Source organism: Chlorocebus sabaeus, chromosome 24, assembly GCF_047675955.1.
Source record: "Chlorocebus sabaeus isolate Y175 chromosome 24, mChlSab1.0.hap1, whole genome shotgun sequence".
In the NCBI taxonomy this organism is placed as follows: Eukaryota; Metazoa; Chordata; class Mammalia; order Primates; family Cercopithecidae; genus Chlorocebus; species Chlorocebus sabaeus.
The window spans coordinates 14,127,579-14,155,053 of record NC_132927.1 but is presented as its reverse complement, the minus strand read 5'-3'; the positions used below and the strand labels follow the sequence as shown (position 1 = coordinate 14,155,053).

At 38.2% G+C, this 27,475-nt stretch overlaps 1 protein-coding gene across 2 annotated transcripts in view; it reads right to left on the bottom strand.

Annotated features, from left to right (window-relative positions):
• The window catches only part of TTC6 (tetratricopeptide repeat domain 6), a 234,798-nt gene that overhangs the window by 138,133 nt on the left and 69,190 nt on the right, over window positions 1-27,475 (bottom strand). For both annotated transcript variants that reach the window (XM_073010817.1, XM_007986533.3), the window contains 2 exons: window positions 13,882-13,992; window positions 11,160-11,366 (listed from right to left, as the gene is read on the bottom strand). In XM_073010817.1, coding sequence (XP_072866918.1) covers window positions 11,160-11,366; window positions 13,882-13,992 — 318 coding nt within the window. The remainder of the gene's footprint in view (window positions 1-11,159; window positions 11,367-13,881; window positions 13,993-27,475) is intronic.

Below are 27,475 nucleotides of genomic sequence, written 5' to 3'. Positions count from 1 at the left end.
TGCTTCAGTTGCCTGTGCTTGTGGGGTATGGCTCAAGAAATATTTGCGAAAACCAATGTCCTGGAGAGTTTCCAATTTTTTGTGGTAGTTTTATACTTTGAGGTCTTAGATTTAATTATTTAATCCATTTTTATTTGATTTTGTCTATGGTGAGACATAGGGGTCGAGATTCATTCTTCTGCATACGGATATCCAGCTTTCCCAGCATCATTTATTGAAGAGGCTATCTTTTCCCCAGCATATGCTCTTGACACCTTTGTTGAAAATGAGTTTACTGTAGGTGTGTACTGTATTCTGTTCCATTCGTATATGTGTTTGTTTTTATGCCAGTATCATGCTGTTTTGGTTTCTATAGCTCTATAGTATAATTTGAAGTCAGGTAATGTGATTTTCCTCTAGGTTTTTTGTTTTTGTTTTTATTTGTTTGGGGTTTGTTTTTTGTTATTGTTATTGTTTGTTTTGTTTTGTATGGTTTTTGTTTTTGTTTGCTTAGGATAGTTTTGGTTATTCTGGGCCTTTTTGGTTCCATATAAATTTTAGCATTGTTTTTTTCTATTTCTGTGAAGAATGTCATTGGTATTTTGATACAGATTGCATTGAATCTCTAGATTGCTTTGGATAGTATACACATTTTAACAATATTGGTTCTTCCAATCCATGAACATGGAATATCTTTCCATCTTTTGGTCCTCTTCAATTTCTTTCATCAGTGTTTAATAGTTTTTATTATAGAGATCCTTCACTTCTTTGGTTAATTCCTAGGTGTTTTGTAAATGAGACTACTTTTTACTTCCTTTTCAGTTTGTTCACTGTTGGCATAGAAATGCTACTGATTTTTGTATGTCAACTTTTTATCCTGCAACTTTACTAAATTTGTTTATCAGTTCTAATAGTTTTTTTTTTTTTTTTTTTTTTTTTTTGAGACGGAGTCTTGCTCTGTAGCCCGAACTGGAGTGCAGTGGCCGGATCTCAGCTCACTGCAAGCTCCGCCTCCCGGGTTCTCGTGGAACCTTTTGGTTTTTCCAGATATAAGATCATACCATCTGCAAACAAGAATAATTTGACTTCTTCCTTTCTAATTTGGATGCCTTTTATTTCTTCCTGTTGTCTGATGGCTGTAGCTAGAACTTCCAGTATGATGTTGAATAACAGTGGTGAGAGAGGGCATCTTTCAGGTGCTTCAGATCTTAGAGGAAAGGCTTTCAGTTTTCCCCATTCAGTAAGATACTAGCTGTGGTTCTGTCATATGTGGTTTTGGGGTTTGTTTATTTATTTATTTATTTATTTATTTATTTATTTACTTATTTATTTATTTTTGAGATGGAGTCTTGCTCTGTTGCTGAGGCTGGAGTGCAGTGGCCTGATCTCAGCTCACTGCAACCTCCGCCTCCCAGGTTCAAGCAATTCTCCAGCCTCAGCCTCTTGAGTAGCTGGGCTTACAGGAACACACCACCATACCCAGCTAATTTTTGTATTTTTAGTGGAGACGGGGTTTCTCCATGTTGGCCAGGCTGGTCTCAAACTCCTGGCCTCAGGTGATCCACCTGCCTCAGCCTCCCAAACTGCTGGGATTACAGGTGTGAGCCACCTCACTGGTAAAAACCATATGTGGTTTTTATTATGTTGCGCTATGTTCCTTCTATACCCAGTTTTTGAAGGTTTTTCTTCTTGTTGTTCATGACGGGATGTTGAATTTTATCAAATGGTTTTTCAGCATCAATTGAAATGATCATAAGGTTTTTGTCTTTCATTCTGTTGACAGGATGTGTCACATTACTTGATTTGCATATGTTGAAGTATCCTTGCATCCCAAAGTGGGATTTATCCCACTTTGTCATGAATGATCTTTTTAATGCATTGTTGAATTCAGTTGGCTAATATTTTGTTGAGAATTTTTGCATCAGTATTAATCAGGGATATTGGCCTGTAATCCTGTGTGTGTGTGTGTGTGTGTGTGTGTGTGTGTGTGTGTGTGTCTTTGTCTGCTTTTGGTATCAGGATAATACCTGCTGCATAGAATGAGTTTGGAAGCATTCCCTTCTCCTCTATTTTTCAGAATAGCTTGAGTAGAATTGGTGTTAGTGCTTTCAAGTCCGCAGTGAAGCCATTGGGTCTCAGGCTTTTCTTTACTGGGAGACTTTTTATTATGGCTTTGATCTTGTTACTTGTTATGGGTCTGTTCAGGTTTTGGATTTCTTCCTGATTCAATCTTGGTAGATTGTGTGTGTCCAGGAATTTGTCCATTTCTTCTAAATTTCCCAATTTATTGGCATATAGTTGCTCATAGCAGCTACTAATGATCTACTGAATTTCTGTAGTAATGTCTCCTTTTTCATCTCTGAGTTTATTTGGATCTTCTGTCTTTTTTTCTTAGTCTGGCTAAAGCTTTATTAATTTTGTTTAGCTTTTCAAAAAACCAACTTTCTTATTTCATTGATCTTTTGTGTTGCTTTCTTCATTTCAATTCAATTTATTTCTGCTCTGACCTTTATTCTCTGCTTCCACTAATTTTTGGTTTGGTATGCTCTTTCTTTACTAGTTCTTTAAGATCCATCATTCGATTGTTCTTTTGAAGTTTTTCCTCTTTTTTTGATGTAAGCACTTATAACTACGAACTTCCCTCTTAGCACTACTTTTGTTGTATCCCATATGTTTTGGTATGTTATGTTTCCATTATCATTTGTTTCAAAAAAAATTTTTCAATTTCCTTCTTAATTTCTTCATTGACTTGCTGGTCATTCAGAAGCATATTGTTTAATTTCAATGTGTATAGTTTCCAAAATTATTCTTGTTACTAATTTCTAATTTTATTGTATTGTGTTGTTTTTTGTTTGTTTTTGTTTGTTTGACAGAGTATTGCTCTGTCACGCAGGCTGTAGTGCAGTGGCACAATCTCGGCTCACTGCAACCTCCACCTGCTGGGTTCAAGCAATTCTCATGCCTCAGCCTCCTGAGTAGCTGGGATTACAGGCATACACCACCACACCTGGCTAATTTTTGTATTTTTAGTGGAGATGGGGTCTCAGCATGTTGGCAAGGCTGGTCTTGAGCTCCTGACCTCAAGTGATCCACTCACCTTGGCCTCCCAAACTGCTAGGATTACAGATGTGAGCCACCACACCCGGCCAGTTTTAATCTATTGTGGTCAGAGAAAATGTTTAATATTGGTGTTTTTTTTTTTTAATGTTATCCATGTGCTAAGGAAAAGAATGTGTATTCTGCAGCCATTGGATGAAATGTTCTATAAATATCCATTAGATCCACTGCTCTATAGTGCAGATTAAGTCTGATGTTTCTTTGTTGAATTTCTGTCTAAAAGAGCTGTCCAATGCTGTAGGTGGGATGTTGAAGTTTTCAGTCATTGTATTGGAGTCTCCCTCTTTGACTCCCTAATATTTGCTTCATAAATCTGGGCACTCCAGTGTTGGGTGCATATATAATTAAAACTGTTATATCCTCTTGCTGAATTGACCCCTTTATGATTGTATAGTGACCTTCTTTTTCTCTTCTTCTTATAGTTTTTTTCCTGAAATCTATTTTGTCTTATATAAGCATAGAGATTCCTGCTCTTTTCTGGTTTCCATTGGTGTGGAATATCTTTTTCCATCCCTTTATTTTCAGTCTATGTGTGTCTTTATAGATGAATTGCATTACTTGTAGGCAACAGATCAATGAGTCTTATTTTTTTTAATCCATTCAGCCGCTCTATGTCTATTGATTGGAGAGTTTAGCCGATTCACATTCAATCTTATGACTCAAGAGTAAGGACTTTCTCCTGCCATTTTGTTATTTGTTTCCTGGTTATTTTGTGGTCTTCTCTTCTTTCTTTCCTGTCTTCCTTTTAGTAAAGTTGGCTTTCTTTGGTGATATGATCTAGTTTCTTGCTTTTTATTTTTTGTGTATCTGTTGAATGATTTTTGTTTTGAGGTTATCATGAGGCTTCCAAATACTGTCTTATAGTCCATTATTTTAAACTGAGAACAACCTAACACTGTTTGCATAAACACACAAACAAGCAAGCAGAAAAGAAAAATAAAACGAATAAAGCCTCCACACCTTAACTTTATTCTCCTGCTTTTTAACTTCTTGTTGTTTCTATTTATATCTATGGTACCGTCTATATCTTGAAAAGTTGTTATAGTTATTATTTTTTATTGGTTAATCATTTAGTCTCTCTACTTAAAATAAGTTTACACACCATAGTTATGGTGGTATAATATTCTGTTTTTCTGTATACTTAATATTACCAGTGAGATTTGTACCTTCAGATTATTATTTATTCCTCATTATCATGCTTTTCTCTCTGGTTGAAGTACTCCTTTTAGTATTTCTTGTAGGACAGGTCTGGTGTTGATAAAATGCCTCAGCTTTTGTTTGTCTGGGAAAGTCTTTATTTCTCCTTCATGTTTGAAGGATAATTTCACCAGATACATTATTCTAGGGTTAAAGTTGCTTTTATTCAGCGCTTTAAGTATGTCATGCTACTCTCTCGTGGTCTGTAAGGTTTCCACTGAAAAGTCTGCTGCTGGACTTATTGGAGCTCTATTGTATGTTGTTTCTTTTCTCTTGCTGTTTTTAAAATCCTTTCTTTATCCTTGACCTTTGGGAATTTAATTATTAAATGCCTTGAAGTAGTCTTCTTTGGGTAAAATCTGCTTGGTGTTCTACAGCCTTCTTGTACTTGGATAGTGATATCTTTCTCCAGGTTTGGGAAGTTCTCTGTTATTATCCCTTTGAGTAAACTTTCTACTTCTATGTCTTTCTCTACATCCTCTTTAAGGCCAATAACACTTAGATTTGCCCTTTTGAGATTTTTTTATAGATCTTGTAGGTATGCTTCATTGTTTTATTATTTTTTCTTTTGTTTCCTCTGTGTATTTTCAAATAGTCTGTCTTTAAGCTAATTAATTATTCCTTCTGCTTGATCAATTCTGCTACTAAAAGACTCTGACGCATTCTTCAGTATGCCAACTGCATTTTTCAACTCCAGAATTTCTGCTTGATTCTTTCTAATTATTTCAATTTCTTTGTTTAATTTCTAAGATAGAATTCTGACTTCCTTATCTGTGTTATCTTGAATTTCTTTGAGTTTCTTAAAAACTGCTATTTTGATGTCTCTATATATTTTGAATATATGTCTATTTCTCCAGGGTTGGCCTTTGATGCCTTATTTAGTTCATTTGGTGAAGTCATGTTTTCCTGGATCATTATGATACTTGTAGATATCTGTCTGTGTCTGGGCATTGAAGAATTGGGTATTTATTGCAGACTTTGCAGTCTGGGCTTGTTTGTACCCATCCTTTTGGGGAAGGCTTTCCAGATATTCAAAAGGAGTTGGGTGTTGTGATCTCAGCTGTATCTGCTTTAAGACGGGGTACCCCAAGCCCAGTAATGCTGTGGTACTTGCAGACTTGTAGAGGCACCACCTTGATGGTCTTGAAGAAGATCTGGAAGAATTCTCTGAATTACTAGGGAGAAACTCTTGTTCTCTTCCTTTACTTTGTCCTAAACAAACAAAGTCTCTCTCGCTCTCTCTCTGTCTCTCTCTCTACTGAGCCAACTGGAGCTGGGGATGGAGTGACACAAGCACCCCGTGGCCTCTATTCCTAGGACTGCACTGGGTCAGATCTAAAGCCAGCACAGCTCTGGGTCTCACTCAAGGCCTGCTAAAACCACTCCCTGGCCACTACATACATGTGCTCAAAGACCTAGGGCTCTACAATCAGCAGGTGGCAAACCAGCCAGGCCTATGTTATTTGTGGCAAATTTGCTCAGGCCCCGGGTGCAACCAGAGATGCCATCCAGGAGCCAGGGACTACAGTCAAAAACTTTAGACGTCCATCTGGCATTTTATTGTACTACAGCTGAACTGGCACTCAAACTACAAAATGAAATCCTTCCCACTCTTCCCCCGACTTTTCAAAAGCAGAGGAGCCTCTCCCTGTGGCCACCGCCATCTCAGGCCCACAGGGAGTATTGCCAGACTCCTGCCAATGTTTCCCAAAGGCCTAAGGGCTCTTCAGTCAGCTTGTGGTAAATGCTGCCTAGCCTGGGACTCATCCTTCAGAAGAGTGGGCCTCCCTTTGGCCTAGGGCAGGTACAGAAATGGTGTACAAGAGCCAAGTCCTGGACTCAAGAGCCCACTTGGTGCTCTACTCCCCTGTAGCCAAGCTGGTTCCTAAGGTACAATACAAAGTCCTCTTTACTTTTCCCTCCCTTTTTTAAAGCCGGGGTCTCACCCTGTAGCTACCACAGCTGGGAATGTGCTGAGTCTCGCCTGAGACCAGCAAGTGTCAGGGTCTCAACTGGTATCCTTTCTAGTTATTCAGAGCCCAAGGACTTTTCAGTTAGGAGGTGATGAATCTTACAATTAGGTCCCCCTCTTCAAGGCAGCCCAGGGCATGTCTAGAAATGTCTGGGCGCTAGGGCCTCATGGCACTGACCAATGCCCTATCCTGCTGTGGCTGAGCTTGGTATCTAAGACGCAAAACAAAGTCTTCCCCACTCTTCCCTCTCCTCTTCTAAAGCAAAAAGAAGGAGTCTCTTTTGGAGCCATGAGCTATGCAGCCTGGGGTTAGGGGAGGAGTAATGCCAGCACTCCTTAGCTGCCCTGGCTGGTGTCTCATTAGGTTGCATGCCTCCCTAGTCCACTGTCTCTGAGCCCAGTTCAACCCTAGGGCTTACCTACGTGTTTCAGTACTTGTGGCCTAAATTGCCCTTCAAATTTATTTGGGGCCTCAGAGCATGTTAGCCTGTGGTGGCAAAGCTTTTAAGAAATCATGCTCTGACCATTGAAATCAGCTATTCCTCTCTGGCTAGGGCTCATTTAAATGCACCCTCTGTGGGCAGGCACCAGCTGAGTTTGGTTAAGTTTTGGTTTCTGCTATAACAAGACAGCAGTGAGTTCAATACTTCACACTTGCTCCTCTCCCTCTCCCCAGGGCACAGAAACACTTCCTGCACCACCCCTCTGCTGCCAGCGGGTCAGGGCAGGGTGGTGTTGGCAATGCAAGACTATTTATCCTACCTCTTCAATGCCTCCTTCAGTGATATGAAGTTATAGTCAGGTTCTGTGTCCTGGTGTACTGTGGGGTGGAAGGGACAATCAGTGGAGCCTTCTATTCCACCATCTTGCTCCACCTCCTCCGGACACATCTTACCAGTAGCATTTTTGATGCTATCTACAAATTCAGACAGCAAGTTTTCCGTTTTCTCATATGATATGGTTTGACTTTGTCCCCACCCAAATCTCATCTTGAATTGTAGCTCCTATAATTCCCTCATGTTGTGTGAGGGACCCAGTGGGAGATAAGTGAATCATGGAAGCAGTTTCCTCCATACTGTTCTCATAGTAGTTAATAAGTCTCACAACATCTGATGGTTTTATAAGCGGAAACTCCTTTCTCTTGGCTCTCATTCTCTTCTCTTGTCTGCCACCATGTGAGACACACGTTTCACCTGCCACCATGATTGTGAGGCCTCCCCAGCCATGTGGAACTGTGAGCCAATTAAACCTCTTTCTTTTGTAAATTGCCCAGTTTTGGATATGTCTTTATCAGCAGCATGAAAACAGACTAATACATCATCTAAACCATTAGGAAATATATTGAATTGGGCACAGCCCTGTAGCAGTCCACGAGACTTCCATATGCTAGTTGTGCATCCTTTGCATAACTAATTACAAATCCATTTAACAGTCCACCTGACCTCTACAAAACCATCATTGGGAGGCTTTCATAAGCAGTTGCTGATATTCCAATGATAATAACAATAACTAATGTTTATTGAGTTTTCTGTGTGTCAGGCATTTCTGTGTGTCTAAGTGCTTTATATTGTAGCATCTACATATAATCCTCACAAAAACAATATGAGGTGGGCACTGTCGTTATCCTCATTTTACAATACAGACATATAGTAGAGTTCAGTACTTTGCCTAAGGTCACACTACTAGTAAAGGGTAAAGAGAGGATTTGGTCCTTGGACATCTAGTTGCAGAGCCTGTGCTCTTCCCACAATCCTCATGTTGAACACCAGGTCTGACACTTTTATGATGCTCAGTCTAGGAATTCTAGGAAAATAAATGAGGTCAGTCTTCCATGACTTACCTTAAGGGGCCCATACTCCAAGTGATTACCACTTCCTTTTAGAAGGGTTCAGATACAATTATTTTAATGAGTCATTTAAAAACTCTAGAGTTTTGTCCAAGATCAATGCATAGATTGCAGAAATCTTAACCCTTACACTTAAAAAAAATATAAAAGTCATATTTGCAGTTGCCAGGCTCCAGGCATTGGCACCTCTCCCACTGCAGCAGCTCCCCAAAGCTGCTGCTGAAAGGTGCAACAAGCTTAAACTCATCTATGTGAGCCATCCAACAGGCTCAGATATCCAAGTTAACTCTTAAAATCTTTTACAAATCTTGGACTTTAAGTTTCTATTATGAATTCTTCTTTCTAAACTAAAGATCATTCTCCCTGTCAGATTTAAAAGACACAAAGCATAAGTTTATCAGCTTCCTTTTCTCTTTGTTATACTTCTGTTTATTTAAAACCTCAACCTTTTTCCAAAAATAAATTAAGGCAGCTCTGTCATCTCTTGTCATCACACTATTCATCCAAATGACAGAGTTATCTTTCTTTTTATTCCCCCTCTCTTTGCTCCAAAACTAACATCAAAAACACTTGTTTTTGTTCTTAACATTATTCATAGGACTAAACCCATTCTGGATCTCGGCTTTCTTGGTACAATTTTATAGCAACATGCCACCTTTATATTTTTATATGGATATGCATTTCTATGGATATTTTAAAACTCTAAATGCAATAGATTACTCATACATGTTCTGTGAGAATTTGGGGGATTTAGGGCATCCCCATACCTGTTAAACTTCCTTCAATTTATAATATCAGGTCATGAGATCATATCAATATTTTTAATAGACTTTTACTGACATTTTCTAAAATGTTCAACCATCCTATTATTGGCTTTGTGTCAGTTATTTATCCACAGAATCACTATTATTTCTATCTAACTTTCTTTTGTTCGTCATGATTTAGGCAAAAATACTAATTACCTTCATTATACTAATGAGCTTCTAAGAGTAGAAATGGCCAATCAGGTAAGGATTGATCAAATTCTCACTTTTTCTGCTGAACAAAACCTTCCAGCATGTATCTGAGCAATTAAAGTCCTGCACTGTTCCTTTATCACACCTCTGTGCTACTTCTGTTTAATCATGTCAGAAAAGGTCTTCTTGTCTGCTTAATCCTCAACCTGGCCAGGCTTGCTAGAGTACGTTCTTCCTCATTCTGCTAACATTTTGAGCAGAAATGCTAGAAACTACCTTTATGGACTCAAATGTCCACATACAGTGTAAAGTTCATGGATAACAACTAATCTTGAGATGTCAACACAAATAAACAAACATATGATTCTTAGTGAAGACTTGGTGGGAATAGTTAGGTGCTATTTTTATGGCATTTCTAAAGGGTACCACAATATCCCACAACAATAAGGCATAATATTTTATTAGACATTCTCTTCTCCTCCCCTTGAAATATTTCTCATTTCAATTTAGAGTCTTGTAATCCATTCACCAAGTCACTCTGATCAAAACATTCTTCCTAGAATGCTTCTTAGAAACATCCAAATGCACGCTTTGTAAAGGGCAAGACTGATGGGGTCAGTCACCAACCACAGGATAAGACCCTTGTCCCTGGAAGCAGTAGGGTATTTCCTCTGGTCAACTATTACTTGTGGATCTTCCTTATTACCTGTTATTCGTGGAAGACCAATAGGCTAGTGTCATACAGGATAAACCTGAGAAAACAGGGCTTGAGAAATGAAGAATAACCACTGCATTAATTCAGACATAAGGTCACCAGGACCCAGACTAGGATGGGGTAACTAGAAAAGAGAAGAAAAATATAGAAGCAATAACATTTGGGAAATTCCAAGCCTTGGAGATTGATTTATATGTAAACAGCAAGGGAAGAGGAAGGCCACAGACAAATCCCAGGTTTCAGAATTGGGAGTCTCCAGCAAAAATTGAAGAACGAGTAATTGCCAGTTGACCTCAGTGAACCGTAGTAGGAACATAATCATTGGTGGGGAGGGGAGGCGCAGAAGTAGAAGAACTGACCAGAAAGGCTGTTTACCCAAGAAGGGGCATCCATCTGAATCAGTGTGGGAGAGGATTTCTGTTGATAATCAAGATGACATGCTGTGGTTCAAGGAAAAGGGCCTTTTTTTAAATGCTAATAATATATCTATTTTTAAATAAATTTATTTAAGTAAAAAAAGTGACTCACATTAACGAAAAGAATTAATACAACAATCCTCCCTTATCTGTGAGGCATATGTTCCAAACCCCAGTGGATGCTTGAAACCTTGGATACTACTGAACCCTATATATACTATGCTCTTTCCCATACATACGTATGGAAGATAAAGTTTAATTTATAAATGAAGCACAGTATAAGATTAACAACAATAATAATACAATAGAACAATTATAACATACTGTAATAAAAGTTATGTGAATATGGTCTCTCTCTCTCTCTAAATATCTTACTGTCCTACGTATATTCACCTATCTCCACACTGCAGTTGACCACAGCTAACTAAAACCTCGGAAAGTAAAGCCATGGATAAGAGGAAACTTAAATCCTACTGTAAAGGCAGGGTGATGTGCAAATATGATTAAAAAATTATGTAAACAATAGATAAAATGAATCTTGTAAACATTCTCACAGTAGAAAAAGACCCAGGGGTTAGTATGAACTTAAATTAGGTAAAGTTATAAAAGCTATAAAGTTCACCAAGTTCTATTTCCTGGACTACAATTCCTGACTTCCTCGAGATGGCAACTAGAAGATTCTTGGCCAATTTCTAAAAGACCTAAAAATTCCTTCCCTCCTTGAAAATCTGTTTTCTTTCCCCAGAGTTGCAATTAGGGTTGACACTAGAAATCCTCAAAAAACATGTTCTCTTTTCCTAAATGGGCAACTTGCACTTCTGAGGCCCCCTTTTCAGAGTGAACACACCATCACCCCCACGCCCAGCCCCATAGCTTGGTCCTTGCCTGGGCCAATTCTTCACACCTGCACATCCTCCATTCTCATAATTCTTAGGTGTTTCCAACATAAATAGTTTCTTACCGTTAAAGACACCCGCTTGGCTTCTTTTGAATCACTTGTGGGCTGTCCATCTTCCAAAGGTTTACTTAATTCCTCTCCTGGCTGAACTTGTGAAATTTTCTGAGGTTTAAATACTGTGCTTTCTACTTCTGAGGTTCCCCATTCTATATCCTCTTGTTCAGTCTGGAGAATACTTGACATGGCTTCAGGAAGTTCCTTATGCATACTCTGTTGGAAAAAGTAAACGTGCGAGAATGCTTTTTTTTTTTTTTTTTTAATTGGTCCTTCTAGGCTTTTCGGTGATGCAACAGATTCTATCTGACAACAAGATGAATATGAAAATGCACGCTTGAAACGAAGCACAGGTGATAAGTTTCCTCTGAAGATTTAGAAAGAGAAGCTCAAATTGACTTAAGAAAAATGTGAATGCTGGCAAATTATTTTCCTTAGCCCTTGTCTCAAAACTACAGCTACCCCACAGTTGTTACGGGTAAAAGATGGCATACAATATCAAATACTATGAAATTTTCTTTATTATGCAAGAAGGTATAGCTAGACCAAGAAATTTAATTTTGTAAAATAGAACTTTAATCTTGAGCTCATGTTGGTTTTTTTTTTTTTTTCCCATATCACAAGTCATCAAGCAGGAGCTCCTGTTTTTATAAAGCTACTGGATGGTGTTATGGAAAGATTAAGAACATGTTTTTAACCAAATGGGACTGAATTCAAATCCAGGATCTGTTAATTAATAGATGTTTGACCCTAGCCAAGTTACTTAAAACTTTTTTAGCTTCATTTTTGTCACTGGTCATCAGGATAGGCTATGCCCAACTACCCGCCCCCCAAAAAAATAGTGGTTCAACACACTGGGACAGTGTGTTGACTACAAATCACAGTGGCTCTTTAGGGCAGGCATACTTCTTATGGTAGCTCAGCCATCTAGGCTGCTTCCAGGTTGTAGTTCCTTCACACCAAAACACAGCTTTTATGGTCACCACAGAACAGTGACCATATCACTTTCCTTCGCACCCCATTGGCCACAAACAGCTACATGACCCCATCTAACTGCAAGAGGGTGGGGGACATTTGAATATTTAGCAGGGAGCCATTCAGCCACTCCATTGGCTTGACTCACATCTTTACAAGGGATATATCTTTTTTTGCATTTAGTTTTTGTGTGTGTCCTCTGCAAGCTGAGGAAGAATGAAGCCAATAGTGACTCAGTCCAAGTCCAAAATCTTCAAAGGTAGGGAAGCTGACAAGGCAGCCTTCAGTCTGTGGCCAAAGGCCCAAAAGCCCCCAGCAAACCACTAGAGTAAGTCCAAGAGTCCAAAGGCCGAAGAAGATGGAGTCTGATGTCTGAGGGCAGGAGGGATGGATGGAAGCGTCCATGACCAGGTACCAAGTCGAAAAGTATTTTACCTCTAGAGAAGTGGGTCAGCTCCCTTATAAAAAGCCAGAGGCCAGAAGAGGTCCGGTGATTGCCTGTAAATGTCAATGCTTAGGGAACGGTTCCAGCAGAATTACAAATAAATTAATATTTTTGTTTAACTCTTTATTTTAAATAATCAAGATGGTATCTAGGCTAGATATCTGATTGTTGGCCTTTTTCACAGTTTCCTTCAAAATGGTGTATTTCCTTATACTTTACATGAATGTAGTGAATGGTGTTAAGTTTATTCTATTAATGAAGATTTCTATTTTGCTAAACCTAACTGATATTGTATTTTCAGTTTACTATACCTGTTAGAGGTATCGAGGTCAGAAGGTTTGATATCTGTTTGTAAACAGTGTCAACTAGAGGCAGCTACCCTAGATGTCAGTCTTAAGTCCATAGCATATATGATAAGGCTTCCTAATTGATATATCCACATACTATTACAAAGGGCTACTAGTACCATCTCATGCTGGGTCATGAGGCTAGTAATAAGAATACAAAGGAGAAAAAGATATGGCCTGAAAGCATCTCAAACTCTAGGAGTTCAACCATTTGGGGTAACTCTAACATTACAGGATTCATAGCGTTTGTGAAAAGAAAAATTCCATGCACTTTCTGAACATGATATGCTAACCTAAAAATGAAATATGATCACAATTTATGTATGCAGGGGTCATATTTTCAGGAACCAAAGGAGCTTGTAATTTAATGGTAACATTTTATGAATTCTTTGTAGAGGAGCTGACCATCAGGTTATCACTTTTCTATGTAAATGTGACTTTCTATACACCAAGAGACACTTTCCATTCACAAGGAATATGTTCCAGATTGCTTTGAATCCAATGGTTATTTTACCAATGATGGATAAGAAGAAATATTTATTTCCACAACAAATTTCTGTCACCAACTGTCCACATTTCTCAACCAAATTCTCCCCTTGCAATGTTTTTAACAATTCTTCTAGCTGAATACAGACAAAAGTAATGCTTTCTTAGAAGCTAACAATTTTTAATTAATTATCCAACTACCTTCTAGATCTAAATGTCTCTAAATAAGAATTGTTAAAATCTTCCCCTTCTAAAAAGAGTTTGGGGCCTTAGCTCAGAAGGTCTATGGGAGCCAGCAACAGTGAGCCAAAATGGCCCAAGACTCCCAGTGTGGTATCGAGTTAGATGTTCTCACAGGTAAACACACTTCTAAAATACATCAGAGAAATTTTTTTAACTCTCTATATAAACATTCAAGCAACAGAAAGCATGCTGTTACTTTAACAGAGGCAAGGAGGATTTTTATTAAAGACTTTACCGTTTGTGATTCCTCAGCACCCATCTGGAATCTATGCTCTGCTTGTATCTCAGGTGTTTCTGCTTGCATACTTGATGTTTTGCGGTACATTTTTCCCATTAAAGAAATATCCTTGAATAAGAAAAGGAAACAAAGTGACGCAAATTTTTTAAACCATTGAGGCAAATTATTCATTATACTAAAATGCTAGTCAATTCGGGTAGTAAATGAGAAATAGAGACATATAAAGTAGTCAATAACACATGGTAGGTGTGGCGGAGCAAGATGGCCGAATAGGAACAGCTCCAGTCTCCAACTCCCAGCGCGAGCAACACAGAAGACCGGTGATTTCTGCATTTTCAACTGAGGTACTGGGTTCATATCACTGGGGAGTGCCAGACGATCAGTGCTGGTCAGCTGCTGCAGCCCGACCAGCGAGAGCTGAAGCAGGGCGAGGCATTGCCTCACCTGGAAAGCGCAAGGGGGAAGGGAATCCCTTTTCCTAGCCAGGGGAACTGAGACACACAACACCTGGAAAATCGGGTAACTCCCACCCCAATACTGCGCTTTAAGCAAACAGGCACACCAGGAGATCATATCCCACACCTGGCCGGGAGGGTCCCACACCCACGGAGCCTCCCTCATTGCTAGCACAGCAGTCTGTGATCTACCGGCAAGGCAGCAGCGAGGCTGGGGGAGGGGCGCCCGCCATTGCTGAGGCTTAAGTAGGTAAACAAAGCTGCTGGGAAGCTCGAACTGGGTGGAGCTCACAGCAGCTCAAGGAAACCTGCCTGTCTCTGTAGACTCCACCTCTGGGGACAGGGCACAGTAAACAATAACAAATGCAGCAGAAAGCTCTGCAGACGCAAACAACTCTGTCTGACAGCTTTGAAGAGAGCAGTGGATCTCCCAACACGGAGGTTGAGATCTGAGAAGGGACAGACTCCCTGCTCAAGTGGGTCCCTGATCCCTGAGTAGCCTAACTGGGAGACATCCCCCACTAGGGGCAGTCTGACACCCCACACCTCACAGGGTGGAGTACACCCCTGAGAGGAAGCTTCCAAAGCAAGAATCAGACAGGTACACTCGCTGTTCAGAAATATTCTATCTTCTGCAGCCTCTGCTGCTGATACCCAGGCAAACAGGGTCTGGAGTGGACCTCAAGCAATCTCCAACAGACCTACACCTGAGGGTCCTGACTGTTAGAAGGAAAACTATCAAACAGGAAGGACACCTACACCAAAACCCCATCAGTACATCACCATCATCAAAGACCAGAGGCAGATAAAACCACAAAGATGGGGAAAAAGCACGGCAGAAAAGCTGGAAATTCAAAAAATAAGAGTGCATCTCCCCCGGCAAAGGAGCGCAGCTCATCGCCAGCAACGGATCAAAGCTGGACGGAGAATGACTTCGACGAGATGAGAGAAGAAGGCTTCAGTCCATCAAATTTCTCAGAGCTAAAGGAGGAATTACGTACCCAGCGCAAAGAAACTAAAAATCTTGAAAAAAAAAGTGGAAGAATTGATGGCTAGAGTAATTAATGCAGAGAAGGTCATAAACAAAATGAAAGAGACGAAAACCATGACACGAGAAATACGTGACAAATGCACAAGCTTCAGTAACCGACTTGATCAACTGGAAGAAAGAATGTCAGCGATTGAGGATCAAATGAATGAAATGAAGCGAGAAGAGAAACCAAAAGAAAAAAGAAGAAAAAGAAATGAACAAAGCCTGCAAGAAGTATGGGATTATGTAAAAAGACCAAATCTACGTCTGATTGGGGTGCCTGAAAGTGAGGGGGAAAATGGAACCAAGTTGGAAAACACTCTTCAGGATATCATCCAGGAGAACTTCCCCAACCTAGTAGGGCAGGCCAACATTCAAATCCAGGAAATACAGAGAACGCCACAAAGATACTCCTCGAGAACAGCAACTCGAAGACACATAATTGCCAGATTCACCAAAGTTGAAATGAAGGAAAAAATCTTAAGGGCAGCCAGAGAGAAAGGTCGGGTTACCCACAAAGGGAAGCCCATCAGACTAACAGCAGATCTCTCGGCAGAAACTCTTCAAGCCAGAAGAGAGGGGGGCCAATATTCAACATTCTTAAAGAAAAGAATTTTAAACCCAGAATTTTATATCCAGCCAAGCTAAGTTTCATAAGTGAAGGAGAAATAAAATCCTTTACAGATAAGCAAATGCTTAGAGATTTTGTCACCACTAGGCCTGCCTTACAAGAGACCCTGAAGGAAGCACTAAACATGGAAAGGAACAACCGGTACCAGCCATTGCAAAAACATGCCAAAATGTAAAGACCATCAAGGCTAGGAAGAAACTGCATCAACTAACGAGCAAAATAACCAGTTAATATCATAATGGCAGGATCAAGTTCACACATAACAATCTTAACCTTAAATGTAAATGGACTAAATGCTCCAATTAAAAGACACAGACTGGCAAACTGGAAAAAGAGTCAAGACCCATCAGTCTGCTGTATTCAGGAGACCCATCTCACACGCAGAGACATACATAGGCTCAAAATAAAGGGATGGAGGAAGATTTACCAAGCAAATGGAGAACAAAAAAAAGCGGGGGTTGCAATACTAGTCTCTGATAAAACAGACTTTAAACCATCAAAGATCAAAAGAGACAAAGAAGGCCATTACATAATGGTAAAGGGATCAATTCAACAGGAAGAGCTAACTATCCTAAATATATATGCACCCAATACAGGAGCACCCAGATTCATAAAGCAAGTCCTTAGAGACTTACAAAGAGACTTAGACTCCCATACAATAATCATGGGAGACTTCAACACTCCACTGTCAACATTAGACAGATCAACGAGACAGAAAGTTAACAAGGATCCAGGAATTGAACTCATCTCTGCAGCAAGCAGACCTAATAGACATCTATAGAACTCTCCACCCCAAATCAACAGAGTATACATTCTTCTCAGCACCACATCGTACTTACTCCAAAATTGACCATGTAATTGGAAGTAAAGCACTCCTCAGCAAATGTACAAGAACAGAAATTATAACAAACTGTCTCTCAGACCACAGTGCAATCAAACTAGAACTCAGGACTAAGAAACTCAATCAAAACCGCTCAACTACATGGAAACTGAACAACCTGCTCCTGAATGACTACTGGGTACACAACGAAATGAAGGCAGAAATAAAGATGTTCTTTGAAACCAATGAGAACAAAGATACAACATACCAGAATCTCTGGGACACATTTAAAGCAGTGTGTAGAGGGAAATTTATAGCACTAAATGCCCACAAGAGAAAGCAGGAAAGATCTAAAATTGACACTCTAACATCGCAATTAAAAGAACTAGAGAAGCAAGAGCAAACACATTCGAAAGCTAGCAGAAGGCAAGAAATAACTAAGATCAGAGCAGAACTGAAGGAGATAGAGACACAAAAAACCCTCCAAAAAATCAATGAATCCAGGAGTTGGTTTTCTGAAAAGATCAACAAAATTGACAGACCACTAGCAAGACTAATAAAGAAGAAAAGAGAGAAGAATCAAATTGACGCAATTAAAAATGATAAAGGGGATATCACCACCGACCCCACAGAAATACAAACTACCATCAGAGAATACTATAAACACCTCTACGCAAATAAACTGGAAAATCTAGAAGCAATGGATAATTTCCTGGACACTTACACTCTTCCAAGACTAAACCAGGAAGAAGTTGAATCCCTGAATAGACCAATAGCAGGCTCTGAAATTGAGGCAATAATTAATAGCCTACTAACCAAAAAAAGTCCAGGACCAGATGGATTCACAGCTGAATTCTACCAGAGGTACAAGGAGGAGTTGGTACCATTCCTTCTGAAACTATTCCAATCAATAGAAAAAGAGGGAATCCTCCCTAACTCATTTTATGAGGCCAACATCATCCTGATACCAAAGCCTGGCAGAGACACAACAAAAAAAGAGAATTTTAGACCAATATCCTTGATGAACATCGAAGCAAAAATCCTCAATAAAATACTGGCATACCGGATTCAGCAACACATCAAAAAGCTTATCCACCATGATCAAGTGGGCTTCATCCCTGGGATGCAAGGCTGGTTCAACATTCGCAAATCAATAAACATAATCCAGCATATAAACAGAACCAAAGACAAGAACCACATCATTATCTCAATAGATGCAGAAAAGGCTTTTGACAAAATTCAACAGCCCTTCATGCTAAAAACGCTCAATAAATTCGGTATTGATGAAACGTACCTCAAAATAATAAGAGCTATTTATGACAAACCCACAGCCAATATCATACTGAATGGGCAAAAACTGGAAACATTCCCTTTGAAAACTGGCACAAGACAGGGATGCCCTCTCTCACCACTCCTATTCAACATAGTGTTGGAAGTTCTGGCTAGGGCAATCAGGCAAGAGAAAGAAATCAAGGGGATTCAGTTAGGAAAAGAAGAAGTCAAATTGTCCCTCTTTGCAGATGACATGATTGTATATTTAGAAAACCCCATTGTCTCAGCCCAAAATCTCCTTAAGCTGATAAGCAACTTCAGCAAAGTCTCAGGATACAAAATTAATGTGCAAAAATCACAAGCATTCTTATACACCAGTAACAGACAAACAGAGAGCCAAATCAAGAATGAACTTCCATTCACAATTGCTTCAAAGAGAAAAAAATACCTAGGAATCCAACTTACAAGGGATGTAAAGGACCTCTTCAAGGAGAACTACAAACCACTGCTCAGTGAAATCAAAGAGGACACAAACAAATGGAAGAACATACCATGCTCATGGATAGGAAGAATCAATATCGTGAAAATGGCCATACTGCCCAAGGTAATTTATAGATTCAATGCCATCCCCATCAAGCTACCAATGAGCTTCTTCACAGAATTGGAAAAAACTGCTTTAAAGTTCATATGGAACCAAAAAAGAGCCCGCATCTCCAAGACAATCCTAAGTCAAAAGAACAAAGCTGGAGGCATCACGCTACCTGACTTCAAACTATACTACAAGGCTACAGTAACCAAAACAGCATGGTACTGGTACCAAAACAGAGATATAGACCAATGGAACAGAACAGAGTCCTCAGAAATAATACCACACATCTACAGCCATCTGATCTTTGACAAACCTGAGAGAAAAAAGAAATGGGGAAAGGATTCCCTATTTAATAAATGGTGCTGGGAAAATTGGCTAGCCATAAGTAGAAAGCTGAAACTGGATCCTTTCCTTACTCCTTATACGAAAATTAATTCAAGATGGATTAGAGACTTAAATGTTAGACCTAATACCATAAAAATCCCAGAGGAAAACCTAGGTAGTACCATTCAGGACATAGGCATGGGCAAAGACTTCATGTCTAAAACACCAAAAGCAATGGCAGCAAAAGCCAAAATTGACAAATGGGATCTCATTAAACTAAAGAGCTTCTGCACAGCAAAAGAAACTACCATCAGAGTGAACAGGCAACCTACAGAATGGGAGAAAATTTTTGCAATCTACTCATCTGACAAAGGGCTAATATCCAGAACCTACAAAGAACTCAAACAAATTTACAAGAAAAAAACAAACAACCCCATCGAAAAGTGGGCAAAGGATATGAACAGACATTTCTCAAAAGAAGACATTCATACAGCCAACAGACACATGAAAAAATGCTCATCATCACTGGCCATCAGAGAAATGCAAATCAAAACCACAATGAGATACCATCTCACACCAGTTAGAATGGCGATCATTCAAAAGTCAGGAAACAACAGGTGCTGGAGAGGATGTGGAGAAATAGGAACACTTTTACACTGTTGGTGGGATTGTAAACTAGTTCAACCATTATGGAAAACAGTATGGCGATTCCTCAAGGATCTAGAACTAGATGTACCATATGACCCAGCCATCCCATTACTGGGTATATACCCAAAGGATTATAAATTATGCTGCTATAAAGACACATGCACACGTATGTTTATTGCAGCACTATTCACAAGAGCAAAGACTTGGAATCAACCCAAATGTCCATCAGTGACAGATTGGATTAAGAAAATGTGGCACATATACACCATGGAATACTATGCAGCCATAAAAAAGGATGAGTTTGTGTCCTTTGTAGGGACATGGATGCAGCTGGAAACCATCATTCTTAGCAAACTATCACAAGAACAGAAAACCAAACACCGCATGTTCTCACTCATAGGTGGGAACTGAACAATGAGATCACTTGGACTCGGGAAGGGGAACATCACACACTGGGGCCTATCATGGGGAGGGGGGAGGGGGGAGGGATTGCATTGGGAGTTATACCTGATGTAAATGACGAGTTGATGGGTGCAGCACACCAACATGGCACAAGTATACATATGTAACAAACCTGCACGTTGTGCACATGTACCCTACAACTTAAAGTATAATAATAATAAATAAATTAAAAAAAAAAACAAAACAAAAAAAGAAATAATCAATGTGACTGACACTCAAGGGTAACAAACCCTTCATTTTTGATATAGTTGAGAATTTTTTGATTGTCAAAAGAACACACTTCATGTGTCTCCAAAAATAACATGCGATACCTTAATGTAACATCCAAAAAGCTTATTTCATTTTTATGTGCTGTATGTTATTATTATGTTAATATTAATATTAAAAATGCAATAAAACACTAATCAAGGTTTCATTCCCAACAAGTCATCATTATATAAATGCCACATTCTTGATTGCAAAAAAAAAAAAACACATGGTAAATAAATAAAAACAATAAAGGCAGGGTGTGGTGGCTCATGCCTGTAATCCCAGCACTTTGGGAGGCCGAGGTGGGTGGATCACCTGAGGTCAGGAATTGGAGACAAGCCTGGCCAACATAGTAAAACCCCCATCTCCACTAAAAATACAAAATTAGCCAGGCATGGTGGCACATGTCTGTAATCCCAGCTACTTGGGAGGCTGAGGCAGGAGAATCACTTGATCCCAGCAGGAAGAGGCTGCAGTGAGCTGAGATCATGTCATTGCACTACAGCCTAGACAACAAGAGGGAAACTCTGTTTAAAAAATAAATAAATAAATAAATATAAAAATATTTTTATCTATGTTTTCAATTTCATGGCTTTTTGCTGATCTCTATAAATATATTTTTAGATTTAACAAGATAGGTAATATTAAGTCAGATGCTATAAAATAATGCTATTAAGTCAGATTCTATAAAACACTCCCCAAGAAAGATAAAATCAAAACTAAAATTTGATGCAACCAAGGGCAAGAAAGAATATGCTTAAAACCTCACTGGATGGATTGTTAGTATCATTTTTACCACAGCTAGTGACAATTGCAATGATATACTCTCTACTCAGTTGAAATGGCAAGAAGATAGTACACTCCAATTACTAACAATGATCTAGGTATAAAGAGACCCAGGTTCTGTCCATCCAAACTGTAAAGCCACAAATCAGGCATCAACAGGCACATTATTTTGCTTTCCTTCCCCTCAGTCTTAATACTTTTTAAATAGGCATTCAATAACATGACTTTTTTTGAAACAGACTTGCTCTGTCACCCATGCTGGAATGCAGTGGTGCAATCATAGCTCCCTGTAACCTCAAACTCCTGGGCTCAAGCGTTCCTCTCACCTCAGCCTCCTGAGTGGCATGGACTACAAGTGCATGCCACAACACTCAACTAATGTTTTTGCTTTTTTGTAGAGATGGGGTATCTCTACATTGCCCAGGCTGATCTTGACCTCACGGTCTTAAGGAATCCTTCCTCCTTGGCCTCCCAAAGTGCTGGGATTACACAGGCATGAGACACTGTGCCTGGCCTACATGAATTTTTAAGGTCCCTTTTTCTTCTAGCCTTTTAGTAATGTGAACAGCAAGATTCAAACTCCCATTGTACCTTAAAACTCTTATTTTTCTACTTTTTATTTGCTTTATTAAAAGGATCTAATTCAGGCCATTGGCTTCTACTTCTGTCCTCTTGTTATAAATAACTATAAAACTGGACAAAACATTACAGCAACTATTTTAGAATTTGACAACAGGCAGTGCAGAACCGTGATGACAGAGAATGGAAACAAGGTAAGAGTTACAATTACCTGATTTCTGCCTGACACAATTTCCAGAACATGGCACAAAAAGGCAGAAACCAAACAGAGCCCAAGTATCTTACTAAATTGAAGAGACATAGATCAGATGAGAGGAGGACGAAGGGGCTAGAATTTGTAAGGAACAGTGTGGAGATGAGGGCACTGCACAGACAAAGAGCTCCAGAAATCGGCATAGGGTCCTTGAGTCTTTGGCTGAAAGTCTGCCCATGCAATGGGGAAACCCACGAGGCTAGACAAAGAAACCCTGCCAGGGAAGAAAACAATTACCAAGGAGCTGTAAGCCACAATTCCCAGAGCTCACACAAGGTTGGGATTCATTAGGTCTCCCACCAGACATGCAAGATACGTGGTACATTCATTATAAAGGCCAAAAGGATCATCTATTAGTAGTAATGCTAAATTAACCCTTGAGTAAAGACTACTGTGGACATTAACAATGCTTTAAAATAATTCTTGAAAAAAATCAAGCTGTTCTTCAAGTAACTTAACTGCCTATCATAACAAACTCTAACACTCTTTAAAGGAAGTCAATAAAACCCAATGCAAAATTCATAATGTCCAACATCCAATCAGAAGTTGCTGGTCACATGAAGAAGCACAAATATGTGATACATAACCAGGAAGAAAATCATACAAAAAGACCCAAAAATGACATACATTTTGGAATTAGCAAATAAGGATCTTAAATTTCTAATATAAATATTATAAGTGTTCAACATTAAATAAAAATGTAAGCATAAAGAGGAGCAAACTTAAGAAACAGAATTAAATGTGACATCTCTAGATAGAACATACATCATCTAAAATAAAATTCTCACTGAGTGGCATTAACAGAACAAAAAGACATTGCAGAAGAAAATGTCAGTTAACCTGAAGCCTTATCAACAGTAACCATGCCAAATGAACCACAGAGAGAAAGAAAACTAAAATAAAATGAATACTCAGTCGGACATATATTTAATTGGAGCTCCAGAAAGGGATATGGAGAGTGACTGAAAACATTCACACACAAATGGCCAAAAATTTTCCAAATATCATGACAACTACAAACCTCCTAAGTTCAATGTCCTCTGAGCAGAAACACACAAAGAACACTGCCCAAAGTTCACTGTCATCAGAATAATAAAAACCAGTAATTCTAAAAAATATCTTTATTTGTAAATGAATATGATTACACATATACAGAAAATCATAAAGAATACAAAAAAACTTACTAGATTACACATATACAGTATTCTTTATGAAATCATAAAGAATACAAAAAAACTTACAACTAAAGTTGTAGGGTACAGGGAAATTACATAAAAATAAGTTTTATTTCCAAACAATGAACAATCTACAAACAAAATTAAGAAAACAATTCCATTTAAAATGCCATAAATGAGAATAAGATACTTAGAAATAATTCAACCAAAAAAGCACAAGACTTGTATAAAATATTCCTGAAAGAAACTAAAGACGTCCTAAATGAAAGGAAAGGTATCCCATGTCCATGGATTGAAAGACTTAATATTGTTAAGATGGGAAGACTCCCCAAAGCTATCTACAGATTCTTTGCAATCCCTATCAAAAACCCAAGGGCCTTTTTTTCAAAACTAGAAAAACCGATCCTAAAAGTCAATGGAATTGAAAGTTCCCCTGAATAGGCAAAACAATCTTGAAAAGGAAAAATAAAACTGGAGGACTCACACTTACCTATTTCAAAATTTACTATCAAACTACAACAATCAAAACATGTGATACTAATATAAGGATAGACATCTAGATCAATGGAATAAATGTGAGAGTCCAAAAATAAACTCATCCAACCCATGGTCAATCAACTTTTGACAAAGGTGCCAAAAACAGTCAATGGGAAACAAATATACTCTTCAAATGGTGCTGGGGCAACTGGATATCAACTTGCAAAAAAAATAAAGTTGGCCCCCTATCTCGTATGATATATAAAAATTAACTAAAAATGGGTCAAATACCTGAATGTAAGACCTATAAACTGTAAGATTCTTAGAACAAAACATATGAATAAATCTTCATGACCTTGGATTTGGCAATAGCTTCTTAGATATAACAACAAAAACATAAGCAACCAAAGAAAAAATAGACAAATTGGATTTTACCAAATTTAAAACTTCTGTGCATCGAGGACACTATGAAGAAAGTAAAAATGCAACCCATTGAATGGGAGAAAATATTTGTAAATCATTTGCCTGCAAGGGTCTAATATTAGGAATATATAAGGAAGTCTTAGAAGTCAACAAAAAGACCAAAAAAATTAAAATGGGCAATGAACTCCTGGCTTTGAAGTTAATAATACTCTTTGGCAATAACACAAGCAGTTTTTAACGCAGAAAAAAACAACAGAAAGAAGCTTCAAAGGAAATACCCTGATTATTCAGCTTAAGAATTTCACTCCCTCCCTCTTCCTACTAGTCGTAAGTGTCCTGGCCACCACTATCTCTGACCATGATCCTCTAACTAATCATTCTTTAGTGTCAACAACTTTGGCATTTCTCAATTAAGCATTTCCCAAACAAGAAAAGCAAGTTTTTTAGTCTCAGAATCACTGTCATTAATACCACCATGCAACAGAAAATTGTCTAGTATTCTTTCCTTTGAAAGAGTTTTGACACTAACATACAAGAAGAATATTCTGGAAGTCATAGCACTAATTCTCTGTTGTGAATTATAAAACTCTGTGAATTATTTGGCGAAAGTGAGGATATAATCACAGGAGATAGACAACAAATTTTCATTTCTATATAGTCAAAAAATGGGCAAAGTATTTTTGACATTTCTCCAAAGAAGATATACAAAAGCCAACAAGCACATGAAAAGATGACCAATACAAATAATCAGGGAAACGCAAATCAAAATCACAATGAGATACCACTTACCACTTTATACTCACTAGGATGGCTACAATAAAAAAAAAAAAAAAAAAAAAAAAAAAAACAAGAAAAAGAAAATAACAAGACTTGACTAGGATGCAGAGAAACTAGAATCTTTGTACGCTGCTACCAGGAATGTAAAATGGTGCAGCCACTGTGGAAAGGTTTGGAGGTTCCTCAAAAACTTGCATACTATTACCAATTGACCCAGCAATTTCCCTTTTAGGAATATGCCCCAAAAAACTGAAGGCAGGTATTTCAATAGATATTTGTACATCGATGCAGCACTATTCACAATAGCCAAAAGGTGGAAACAAGCCAAATGTCCATTCATGGATGAATGAATAAACAAAATTTGGTATATCCATACAATAGAATACCATTCAACCAACAAAAGTAATGAAGTACTGATGTATGCCATGATGTTGGATGAATCTTGAAAACATTATGATAATTGAAAGAAGCCAGACACCACAGGTCATAAATTGTATGATTCCATTTATATGAAACACCCAGAATAGGTAAATCTATAGAGAACAAAGCCAAATTGTTGTTGCCAGGGCCTGAGGGGTACGGAGAATGGCGAATGACTGTTTAATGTGTATAGCGTATCCTTTTGGAAGGATGAAATGGTTTTGAAACTAAATGAAGGTGATGGCTGCTCAACATTGGAAATGTTGATGCCACCGAATTGTGTATTGTAAGATGGTTAATTTTACTTTATGTGAATTCACCTCAGTGTAAAAAAAAAAGTAATTGGATATGATGAGCACTTGAAAATAGTAGGTACACGACAAATGTCATTTCCCTGCTCCTTAGACATTTTTAACTAATATAGCAGTAAAATTTATACATGATAGTTACTACATTGCCCAACGACATAAGGACTTATTTTTGTTTGTCTATAGTCTAGTAAAGCCAGAGAAATAAACTTCACACTTGACATTTAAAAAAGACACATAGGGAGGCGGAGGTTGCAGTGAGCCGAGATCTCTCGCCATTGCACTCCAGCCTGGTAATAGACCGAGACTCCGTCTCAAAAAAAAAAAAAAAGAAAAAAGAAAAAAAAAAGACATGTAATGTAAAAAAATGTTTTATTGACAACAATAATTTTGCTAGTGTTGGATCTAAAGTTTAATAGCAAAGAAACACAAATGGATGTAGAGGTAACAGGTGAGAGTAAAAATAATGTGACTTATTCAACATTAGGAAATCCATTAATTTATAAGTCAAATGTACAAACATACAATGATCTTCATGGTACTCTCAAGTGAAAATCATATGGAAGGTGGAATGATAACGTGGTTGAGCACACATGCTTAGGTTTTGGTTTCAAATCTTGACTTGGTCACTTTAGGACATTCTCAAGCAAATTACTCAACCTCTCAATTTTGTAAAATGGGAATAATATTAGCACATACCTCATATGCTTATTATGAGGATTAAATGATATAATACATGCAAACAGAAAGTGTCTTATACATAATAATAGTTTTTGTTCATGTTAAAATAAAAAGCAAAATAAGGATCCCTATTGGCACCACCATAATTTGACATTATACTGGAAATTCTAGATATGAAACAGAAAAGAACATAATTATAAGAAATGAACTAACCACATAACTGTTACTTGAAGAGGTACTACTATAAACCTAAAATTCCCAAAATAATCTTTAGAGTTATTCAGACAGAAAATCAATTCACCAAAACCAAACTCAGAAATTTAGAAAATGAGACAAGGAACAAAATCCTGAGAGTAACAAAAATTATAAACTAGTAAAACAGTGCCTTAGGAAATGTGAAGAAAACAAAAAACAATTGACTGAGACATAAAAATTGACTTGAATCAGAAAATTTGGATGTTGGACTAAGAAAAAAAATCAAAAAGAAAAATTTTAAGTAATACAATTAGTATTTTGTTTAACGTGCATTAATTCTACTGTTCTCCCTGAGTTATAAACTGTAACTAGTAGTTTATTTCTACATTCTCCACAAGTCTGCCAAAGTGTTAAACAAAATTTTTTAACTCCACAAACAATTGAAAATTTATAAAGCTCTAAGCGGTCCAGCTTCACAATCCTGGATACATTTTTTTAATGTGTTTCATAGAGCAGTTTCCACCTAAAGCGTGTAACAGAATCCAAAATGTCCAAGCTGGAAGGACCTTGAAGGATCAATAAAACCTGAAGGACGCCCAAATTTCACAGACACTGAAACCAAAGCTTTGAGGCTTAAAGGGTGCTGTTTAGTATTCAAAACAAACAGACCACATGGTCTTTTCCCTAAACTGCTTCAAGCAGATGGACAGCAACAGAAGCAGCAGTGTTCCTATGCCCTGTTAGGCAGACCCAGTATTTTCTCAATCATCATTAAAAGAACGAGTAGAGACAGCAGCTGCCCTCTACTCTTCGTCATGCAATCCAGGTTCTCCCGAAATGACACTGGCCCAAATAGCATGGGCCAAAAGAGTGTTTCTAAAATATACCCTTTTATGATTTCATCAGCACTTAGTCAAGCTGCACTGCTTTTAGATAACTTACTGTAAAGTTCAAGGTTTAGAAAGAAGGAAAGAAAAGGCATTGTATGGCCCTAAACAATATTTGTCCACACAGGTTACTTTCTTGAGAAACTGTCC